This window comes from Nestor notabilis, unplaced genomic scaffold (genome assembly GCF_000696875.1).
Source record: "Nestor notabilis isolate BGI_N333 unplaced genomic scaffold, ASM69687v1 scaffold10641, whole genome shotgun sequence".
NCBI classification, from domain to species: Eukaryota; Metazoa; Chordata; class Aves; order Psittaciformes; family Psittacidae; genus Nestor; species Nestor notabilis.
Window position 1 is genome coordinate 7,107 of NW_009914234.1, and position 11,159 is coordinate 18,265.

Consider the following 11,159-nt stretch of genomic DNA (forward strand, 5'->3'; position numbering starts at 1 on the left):
GGGGCCATCCGGGTGACACTCCCCAGTTTATATACTGGGCATGATGTGCTGTGGTATGGAATATCTCTTTGGCCAGTTTGGGTCAGGTGTCCTGTCTCTGCTTCCTCCCGGCTTCCCCTGCTCCTTGGCAGAGCATGAGACTGAGAAAAGTCCTTGGTCGGAGTAAACACTACTTAGCAACAGCTAAAAACATCGGTGTTATCAGCATTGTTCCCAGGCTGAAAGTCAAAACCACAGCACTGCACCAGCTACTAAGAAGGAGAAAAAATGACTGCTATAGCTGAACCCAGGACACCATCACAGTAAAAAAGTGCTTCCTGATGTTCAGACAGAGCCTTCTCTGTTTCAGTTTGTGTGCTTTGCCTCTGGTCCTGTCACTGAACACCATTGAAAAGAACCTGGTCCATCCTCTTTGCACCTTCTCATCAATGATTTACATCAATGATCCTCCAGGCTGAACAGTCCCAGTGCTCTCAGTCTTTCCTCATATGTGAGCCCTCCAGTCACTTAATCATCTTCATGGCCCCTCGCTGGACTCTTTCTTGTACTGTCTTGTACTTGTCCCTCTTGTACTGGGGAGCCCAGAATTGGACTCAGCACTCCAGGAATGGTTTCACCAGTGCTGAGGGGAAGGATCACCTCCCTTGACCTGCTGGCAACACTCCTCCTAATACAGCTCATTCACATTCTTTGCTGGAAGGGCACATTGCTAGGTCGTGGTCAACTTGGGTATCCACGAAGATCCCCAGATCCTTTTCTGCCAAGCTGCTTTCCAGTTGGGTGGTGCACAGCAAGTAGTTGTGCCTGGAATCTTGTTTTCACTCAGACATGTTGTTTCCTGTCCCTTAGCTGATGGGTCTTTGTGAAACTCAACTAGGGGCAGCTGTAGCCTGATTCTATTTCTGTATAAAGAATAGTCTTGTCAGCATTGTGCTTTCCATTGGAAAGAAGTCAACAGCTATAACCCACCTCACTTCAGCTATAAATTGTGGCCATCGAGTTTAAAGAAGTTGCCTGGGCTCCCTCTACAGTCAGTGAGACAGGCACCTCCAGTCAGCAGTTCCTCCTATTCTTAGAGAGATGTTTAAATGTGAAATTAATGACTTTGTGAAGATGCTTCTTGATGGAGGTGGAGGGGCACAGATAGTTAAGAGATCTAAACTGGACAGCTAAAAGCTGGATGAAGTGACTCCCACCATGCGTTTCACCTTTCTGTGTATTCCTGAAGCTGTTTTTTTGTTTTGTGTGTTGATTGGGTTTTTTTGTTTTGTTTTTTAATCTGTACAATTACATTCGATCCATTCTTTGCATATGGCAAGTGTTACAGGTCTATTGATGCTTTTTATACCATTACAGTAATGGAGACATCTTGTGTTAATCACAGAATCATAGAATGGTTAGGGTTGGGGGGAACCTTAAAAATCACCTAGTTCCAACATGGCAGGGAAACCTCCCACTAGACCAGGTTGCTCAAAGCCCCACCCAACGTGGCCTTGGACACTTCCAGGGATGGGGCATCCACAACTTCTCTGGGCAACCTGTGCCAGGGCCTTATCACCCTCACAGGGAAGAATTACTTCCTGCTATCTAATCTAAATCTATCTTCTTTCAGTTTAAAGCTATATCACTACATGCCCTTGTAAAAAGTCCCTCTTCTGATTTCTTGTAGGCCTCCTTTAGGTATTGGAAGCTGCTCTAAGGTCTCCTCTGAGCCTTTTCTTCTCCAGGTTGAACAAGCCCAATTCTTTCAGCCTGTCTTCACAGGAAAGGTCCTCCAGCCCTCTGAGCATCTTCTTGGCCCTCCTCTGGACTCAGTGGAGCAGGTCCATGTCCCTCTTGTGTTGGGGGCCCTAGAGCTGAATGCAGTACTGCAGATGGGGTCTCATGGGAGCAGAGTAGAGGGGCAGAATCGCCTCCCTCAATCTGCTGGCTCATGTTGAGCTTCTCATCAATTAACACCCCAAGTCCTTGTTCTCAGGGCTGCTTTCATTCCATTCTCTACCCAGGCTGTACCTGTGCACTGACCCAGGTGCAGGACTTTGCACTTAAAACCATAGAGCATAAAACTAGTCTTGGTTTCCGGAAGGCGATTTAGTGATGTAGGCCATGATTGCTTAGTGAGACAGTGCTCTACTTTCTGGGGCAGTTGTCAGTAGGTTTCCTCAAGTGGCTGAGTGATGCAGTACCTGCAAATGAGAGTCGTGGTCTGGTTGCTAGAATACTTATTCATCAGAATAGTTCATTAGAAAGGTATATGGACAAAACTCCATTGCATCTGTATCTGGTACATCCTTGCCAGGCTGCATGTCTTTGTACAGCTTTTATTTCATGCAACTTACTCATGTTTTTTTCTCTGATATTTTTGCAGGTGTGCTACTGCCTATATTCTCTTGGCTGAAGAGGAAGCAACAACAATTGTAGAAGCAGAGAAGCTGTTCAAGCAAGCTCTGAAAGCTGGAGAGGGCTGCTACAGACGCAGTCAGCAGTTACAGCACCATGGTGCCCAGTATGAAGCCCAACACAGTAAGTTTTTTTGGAGGGAATAGCCATTTCTAGATGGAGAGAAGTTCCAGGGAGTTCTTCAGGGTTTGTGGTTTTGTGATTTTTCTTTTCCCTCTTGGAACTATGTACTCAGTATTTAACGTTGGCTGGAAAAGAGAGCCAGACTTCAGTGGTTTTGCTTGATCCAGTTCCTGAGCTAGTAATGCTCAAATTACAGATACACCTTTTCTTTTGTGTGGCAGAAAATACTGTAGCATGTACTTAACTGAAAAGAAAAGGTAGCAGAGTCAAAAGATGTCAGAGATCTTATACTAAGAAAATGCTGGACGCTGGTTTAGGAAGTTGCTTATGGGCTCGTGTTGTGAAAAGGCAGTAAAGAATGATGGAAACAGGAGTGAAGTGATGCTTTGCCAGCTTCTTCCCATCAGCAGTGAGGTCAAATACATATACCACATTGTTCTGTGTAAAAGTTAGTGAGACCCGTTAACCATTGTGATATTTGGAAAGTCAATTGTGTACATTACGAAAAGTCACAGAAACATAAAAAAACCTAACAATTGGAATAATACACTGCTTTATTTTAAATAGTGCTCTATTTAAAAAAGCATTAAATAAGCAGATTTAGGTGCTGTGATGATGTTTATTATATGTTTATTATATGTTTTTTAAATGTAAGAAAATACATGAGGCTTCTCTGCTGCTAAACGAATAAAAAGATAAATAAAGCAGTCTAGGTTACTTCTAGTCTGAAATGGCTACCTCAGGCAAAAAAATGATACCAATTAATTACAGAAGGAGAAGCACTAATGTACTCTGGGCATCTTGAAGTTTTCAGGACCTGAATTCACAGCCTCTGGCTAGCACATAATTTGAAGATTGCTGATAAAAATTGTACAAAGTGAAATTGTCTGTGATCTCTGGTTTCAAAAGTGTACACAAGTCTATACCTGAAAAACTGAGGTTTTGTAAAGCTTGGGGATAGTATTTTAAACATTTGTTGCTTATAAAATGATATTTAGGATTATTTGCATGGTTTTGGTGAAAATAAAAATATAGAGCAGCTGAGCCCTTGAAGCGATTTTCAGGCATTAGCAGGCTTATGGTTGTCTGTGAAACCTTCATTTGTGCACTCAATTCATCCTGAGTGCAGAAAATAACAGCAATTCTATGAAAAATACACAATAGGAGTAATTAAATACTGTCATGATGCTTATGTCCAAGATAACTTGGCAAAGTTTGTGCAGGCATATAAGTATGGTATTTTTGTAACCTGTGTGAGCTAGGTGGCTACTGTCATCGTCAATTTTGATACCCTGAACCTTCAGTATTACATCAGAAGAGGTAACCAGTTGAATTGCAAAATTAAATACATTGCCACAGAGCAGGAGGGGCTGAAAAGTGACTACCAGCTCTGACTGTGGCTTCAGAAGGGGCTAGGTTGTTACACTTCTCTATGCCACCCAGTCTCCGCTTGATAATGTCAGTGTGCGCCCAGAAGAGTCAGAGAACTTCCATCCTCAGGTGGTGGTGCCTGGGACACAGGGGTTTCAAGTAGGATTCTCTTGGTTATGTGCTGGTGTCCTGCATGGCTGGCAAACGTGAAGAGGTTGTCTCTCTTTAGAGAGGGAGGACCATGGACAGATGTGATGCAGTTCCATGGTTCTGAGATGTCTGTCATTCCATTTCTGGCCCTTGAAGTTGACTTTGGGATGAAAAGTGGGCATCTCATCTTTTACAGTGAAAAACACTATGTAATTTTTTGAATAGCATATTGCTCTATATTTCTGTTTGTTTACATATTCACCTCATTCATACAGTATTTTACATTAGACTGTGATTTTAAGAGTAAATAATGACTTTGGCTACCCAACTTAGCCTTTTTCAAAAGGTGCTAGTTTATAGAAAGCACGGGCAATCTTTTTAAGATGGCTCATGTTAGGCACTCCAAATCATTACTCCCCTCTGAAAATTTTGCCTGAAAGATTGTCTTAATTTCATAGTGAGTAAATGCCTTTTGACTATTCTGACTGAAAAGACTGAAAAGAAGCATGGCCTGAAATGTATACCTCTTAGTTTCACTATGTAAACATGTTAAAACAGATGTAGCTAATAAATTGTTTATTAAATCTATAGAAATCAATACAGATACAAGGAATTACATAAACTAAAGAAATTCCTTCCCTCCCTTGCTTATTTATGCTTCTAAAAGTCAGACCTTTCAACCTGCTGCTTTATCTGTCTGAAAATTGTATTCACAGTTTTAAAACAATTTGTAGGAACTTGGAATGTTTTCAGTGTACATCTTGTTCTTATTATAACAGGCTTGAAAATGTTAGGAACAGACTGAAATCTTTACAGACTGCATGCTATACACAAAGATCATTTGTAGCAGGTGTCTTACATTTTCACAATAAGGTAATTTTATAGATGATTAGCTGTCTGCTCATTTCCTGTTGGTCCAGAAGCATGTTAGGACTTCAGATTGGAATTACAGGGAAGAGAATGAGAAATGAAACAAGTAAGAATTCTTCAAGAGAATAATTATTGCAGCTGTTTAGTTTATGTCATCTTTGCTGGTAGGGCATCTTCCAGCACATAGGACTCTCATATCTGAAATGTGTTACTTTGCCATCCATAATTAGTGGAGTGAGGAATTTGAAGATGGTAATAGGGTAACAATTAAAGGCTCTGTAAACAGAAAGTTCAGGGTGTACTTATTTTCTTCTGATCATTAAGAAAAAGACTGCTAGAGGATGAGGATTTGTTTTGCTACTTCTCCTATTAACAAGGACGTACATCATGACTTACAAAAAAAAAAGCTGAATATAATGTGCATTTTCATGGATGCTCTTGTCTTATCCATGTATGTGAATGGGTAAGTAATTTAATGCTGTGTGTGTGACCACAGAGTTTTGTGCCAGTGTTAACTTCATAGGGGTTCTCCTTGCCTCACTTGATCACTTGATGGTCTATAACCTACACCATTCTCTGTACCTTCAGATCTGCTTATATGTCATAGATGTAAGGCCAACACGTGAGTCCTTATTTATACCACTGAATATCTGGAGTAATTCCATTGATTTCAGTGATGTTGTGTCACATCTAAATCAGCAGAATTTGGTAATTTTTCATTAAAGTATTGTGAAAGCATTGATGATAGCTAATAACAAAAAAAAAAAAAAGGCAAGAAAACCGTGTTTCCTTTTGTACAGGAATATTAAATGAACCTTTGTTTTATCTTTTTTTGTCTTAATACTGTTTCTTTTTCCTCTTATACAGGAAGGGACACCAATGTGTTAGTTTATATTAAAAGGAGGCTGGCAATGTGTGCAAGGAAGCTGGGAAGGACCAGGGAAGCAGTGAAAATGATGAGAGATGTGAGTTTGGATTTGTTTCGCATGTGATATTTAGATAATAGTAGCTAGAAATCATACACATTTGCTTACAAGTTAACATCCATTCCCGCTGCATGCAGCACTGCTGATAGTAATTTTGTGTGGGTAATACATGTAAAGATTAAGCTAAGAGATCATTTATATACAAGGTTGTGAAAGCAACACTATGAAGTCATAAAATACCAGATGGAGAGTTGTCCATACAGACTGTCTTTCTCATCCTGGTACATGTGCAGTGGAGTACAGTCTTTTATTGTTTGATGAAGCTACTAGCATTATTTTCTGAAGCATGTAATAAATGCTGCTAACTTAATAAACAGGTCTTAGGGATTTTGTTTGTTCCTTGCAAAGCTGCGGTTTGGCTCTGCATTATTTACATCACACTGTGCACACCTGAGCACAGTGTTATTTATTCATGCAAAATCTATTACTAAGAAGTCAAGTCCAAATAATTAATCTAAGTGAACTGATTTCCTTCTGAGATGAGGGTGACTATATCCCTCATTTGTAGTCAGGGGAGCTACCAGTGGTAGTCAGTAAGCTACAAAGCTACAAATTTGAAACAAACAGTAGCTATTTTGGGGATGGCAGGAGGGGCAGCTGCCACGTAAGGCACTGTATGTGTTTCAGGTGTGTAAAATGCTCAAGTTTAGAGAGAGCTGCAAATGCCCAGCATTTCTTCAAGTAAGATCCCCCAGATGCAGATTAGGAGCACAGTTCTTTGAGGCAGTGACTTGCCTCACCTGAGGTATGATGTCTGTGACAGGAGGAGGAATGGAGTCCTAGAGCAGATGAATGGTCCTGAAAATTGCCTAGTGAAAAAGGAAGTTCTCATTGCAAGTCAGTGGGAATTTTAGTATAAAAAGGCAAGTGACTTTCTCTGGAGCTGAGGCACTGGCATCTGTAGGGCAAGTAAGTCTGCCAGCTTAGAATCCAGCACCCAGCATCTCCTGGAACTGGGACACTCAGGAATATTTTTTGAAAACATTGAGCAGAGTTCATCATAGTAATGCAGGTCCTCCTCCTAAATAATCTAACAGATGGCAAATGGTGAGTAATTTTGTTTCCTGTCTCTAGCTGGGTTTTTTCAGGCACACAGCTCTCACTCCCCAGAATCACGAGGATAGATATCCCAGACAGAGGTTCTGAAAAAGAACTTGTCAAAAACCCAGCCATTGTACAGCTAGGAGTGTGAGAAAGAGGGATGAGGAAGAATGACCTGTTTTTGCAGTCCTGTGGTCAGATGGGACAATGTTGATTTCAAAAATACTGGGTTTGGTCCAGCCAGCTCTACTGATTCTTCATGTATTTTGTTGCACAGGCACTCTGGGACAAATACTGAAATGTTCAGGGACAAACACTGGAATTCTAAGTTCTGGCACTGATATACAAGAAAGATAAAATTTTGAATTTAACATTTAAATGTCACACATCATAATTAAGGCAACTTCTGGAGCTTACTATGGGCTGCTAAATGTGCTTTGTGATTTGTAGATAGGTCCATGTGGAACAAAGTCTCTGTGAAGCCGCCTTCTGCTGATGTCACTGTGTATGGTTGATTCTGTATGCAGAGCACTGGATTCAGGGAACTTGAGTGGTCCCTCTAGGAAAAGTCCCAGGTTTCTTAATGCAAGTGAGGCCCAGAAAGTTTTGATGTTAATGAATGGCTCATTTTGTCACTACAGAGAAAATTGTGCATGGTTGAAGTTAGGCACAATGTAGATCTCGAAAAGCAGCAATGACAGGGAGAGCCAAAGTCATAATTTGTTAGACGCTTGAAGGACAGAAAATGATCTTCTCAATAGGAATGTTTTACTAAAATGAAAGGACTGGATGCAGGACAAAGGAAGTATAAGGATAGAATTTCAGTTTCTAGAGCTTCAGCTCAGATGAATGTATTCTGTATTTTTCCACACACAGATAATAAGCCAGATCCTCAGAACTGAATTTAGATGCCTCTAGAGCTCTTCGTTATGAGCAAGCAGAGCTGAGAATTAGGAGGTCCCTAGATGATATATAAAAGCAGCAGTATCTCCAGGTCACAACTCCAGTACACTGGGAGCAAGAATAGGGTCAAGTCAGCTTTGCAGATGCTTTTCTTAGACTGACTTGGAGCTACTTATTTCTGATGAATGCATATCCTCCATTTCTTTATAGAAGATGTAAATAATATACTTATGAAGAAGTTTGAAGAACATGAATATGTCATTGAACGTTTCTGTGTGATTGATGAGGGAGGAGATGAATTTATTCACCCTAAAAAGAATATGAAGAATATATTGGCTGGAGACTGCTGAATCTAGCACCAGGGGACAGAGGGCGGAGGCCGTGTTTGTGTTTGAAAGATTGAAAACAGGTTTCTCAAGACATGGAACAAGATGGAAATGAAGTGTTAAGAGGCTCATGACACCATCTGGGAAATATGATTGGGATGTAGTGAGTCTTTGCCACTTCGAAAAAGTAAAGTATTTCAGAGTGTTTAATTCATTGCATACATGAGGCCATCTTGAGGACATTACTTATGGATTAGATTGTCTTACTTGAATTTTATGTAAGAAAAGACTAAGATCCTGCTTAAAACACCTTAATGGAAAGAAAATGAGTTGTTGGTGACTTAAATAAGGTTTTGGTTTTATGGTTATATACACTGCTGATAAGAAAATAATATTTTAATGCTATATTGAAGATATTTAAAACTGTTTAAAACCAGGGTTTTTTAAATTTAAAAAAATAGGGTAGGAGTTTCTGTTGCTTCTGTGATTGATTTTGGGATAGTATTTTGTTTCTAGCTTGGCTGCTTGGATGTCATCTAGTTGAGTTGAGTTGAATTGATGAGAATTACGAACCTGTCATTTTCATGGAAGCATGTAATTGCATCATCAATAGGTGTTGCTTTTGCTTGTATTTCTGATGATGATTATTTACTATATTTTGCTATAGAAACCAGCAGCTGTCACTATTTGTATATATTGAGTTCACTTGTGATCTCATTTTGATTAGTGTATTGTTGGAAGAACTCCAGTCACAGAGTTACTCCAGTTTTATTCCTGTTTCTACAGAGCATAATTTGGTCTGTGAAGGAACTAGATCTCTTTTACTGTCCCTGAGGAGAAAGTCTACAGTGCTGGTTGTTTTATTTGTTGTGCTGAGTATGTTAAAAGTATTTAGATGAGTTTGTTCTAAATGACATTGCAGAAGGCATGCTAGTGGACAAAGTGAAGAGAAGCTCTTAATTGCTTCCCCTGTCAGAGAGAACATGAGAGAAACTCATTCTAGAATGTCTTTTATCTCCTACCCCATAGCCCTGTGCTCCCCTCAGGACTGTTTCGTAGTGTTAAACAGTATACTTTTCTGAGACACAGTGGATTTGCAACTTGCCCTATGCTTTGCAGTTTTATTTACAGACGAGTGAGTTTTAGGAAGAGAAGAGACTTTCTGGGTCTTTTCTCAGCTCTGGAGAAGAACGGAAACAAAAATACTTTTTAAGGGTCAGAAAAGTACATTTTATTTCTGGGATCAGTCACATCTCCTGAGAAATTACTCTTCAGATCACAGTAGATGATCTGAAGAGATCACCTAGAAGTCTAATTGTGTGTACCTAGCTCTGAAAATTTTGCTGAGGATATTTCAGTTAGATAGGTTTGTGTTCATCTTGGTACCCACCTGCAGACTCCAAATGCATACTTTATGCCCCAGGAGACACTAGGGAATTAATCAGTACCTAAGCAGCTTGTACTGTTAAAATGCTAAATGGGTATCAAAGAGGTGCATGGGAAGTTCTTTAAATACTTGGGCTGCCCTGAGCATTTAAAATGATTATGTCACTTGAAGGCTTCAAAAGGGTACTCAACCATACTAAATCAATTTTAATGATCTTTTTATGACCAGTGGTATTAGTGATTTTTGCCAGCGTGATGGTCCTGCAAATCTAGCATACTTTTCTGGCAACCTCTTTTGCTGGGCTTTGAATAAGGTTTTCTGCTCAGTATTTTCTTCAGTTCTGAATCCTTGCGTGCATTGCTGTTTTCCTCCTGGGTAGTAGGAACACAGCTGGGACAGTGTTCTGCACCTTGAATTATCAAGCTGTGTGAAACAGAGATTACTAATTGCTAATAAAGATATAGTGATCTCTAGCTATTTAACAACACACTTCTGCAGCTACTTGTATTGTAGCTACTGTCTCTCTCCCAAATACTTCAGTGCTTGAGACAAGGATTGGCGAGTTAGATGCTTTGGCTTGTGTTACAATGGGCCAGGTTAAGCAGGCTGCTTTGCTTTAGTGGGGTTCTAGCTTTATTAACATCTGCAGCAGTTATTTAAAGTACCATTTATTCAAATTCGAAGGAAAAGTACATCTTAGTTAAATGAGACGAAGGGTTATCTTGCAAATTTTAGAAGAGTGCTACTTTTGTGAATGGTGATGTTTGCCATTCTCCACTGCAGAGTAGCGTCTTCAGTTAATTCTTGTTTTGAGACACAAGCCCTGCAATAACAGCAAGTTAAATGCCGTGTTTAACATTTTAGAGTTAAATGCTGAGTTTAACATTGCCAAGTTCAACATGTCTTTATATTCAAATGTGGTTTGTTTTGTCATAGATTCACATGTTTCGGGCGGGGGGGTGGGGTGGTGTAGGTTGGAACATCCCTCATTTGAACAGACTCAAGCAAAATGGAGACTACTGTGGGTCCCCTGATGGTGCTTATCTCTTCCTTTTACCTGTGCGTGACCCAGGCCCCTCACTTCATGGATCACTGTCATGACTGTGATCCTGTGCAAACCACTCCAAAACTAGAAATTTGGTGACTGCTGCCTAAACCAGTTAATAATCATAGAATCATAGAATGGTTTGGGTTGGAAAGGACCTTAAGATCATCAAGTTCCAACCCCCTGTTACGGGCAGGGACACCTCACACTAAACCATGTCACCCAAGGCTCTGTCCAACCTGGCCTTGAACACTGCCAGGGATAGAGCATTTATTGCTTCTTTGGGCAACCTGTGCCACTGCCTCACCACCCTCACAGTAAAGAACTTCTTCCTTATGTCTAACCTGAACTTCCCCTGTTTAAGTTTAAACCCATTACCCCTTATCCTATCACTACAGTCCCTAATGAATCATATAAATTAAGGGCTTCCAGCATTGTGATTCTCTGAAGATAGAATGTATTCACATAGTTGTGGTAGGTGCCCTGGTAGCTTGGACTCCTTTTTGTCCCGTGCATCACTCTGTGTTCAGGGGCTCTGTATAGTCCTTTAATTACAC

The 11,159-nt window shown here is 40.3% G+C and overlaps 1 protein-coding gene across 1 annotated transcript in view; it reads left to right on the forward strand.

The window, feature by feature from the left end:
* The window catches only part of LOC104412748 (suppressor of tumorigenicity 7 protein homolog), a 31,425-nt gene that overhangs the window by 3,094 nt on the left and 17,172 nt on the right, over positions 1 to 11,159 (forward strand). Inside the window, exons 4-5 of the mRNA XM_010023552.1 lie at positions 2,369 to 2,523; positions 5,782 to 5,879. Coding sequence (XP_010021854.1) covers positions 2,369 to 2,523; positions 5,782 to 5,879 — 253 coding nt within the window. The remainder of the gene's footprint in view (positions 1 to 2,368; positions 2,524 to 5,781; positions 5,880 to 11,159) is intronic.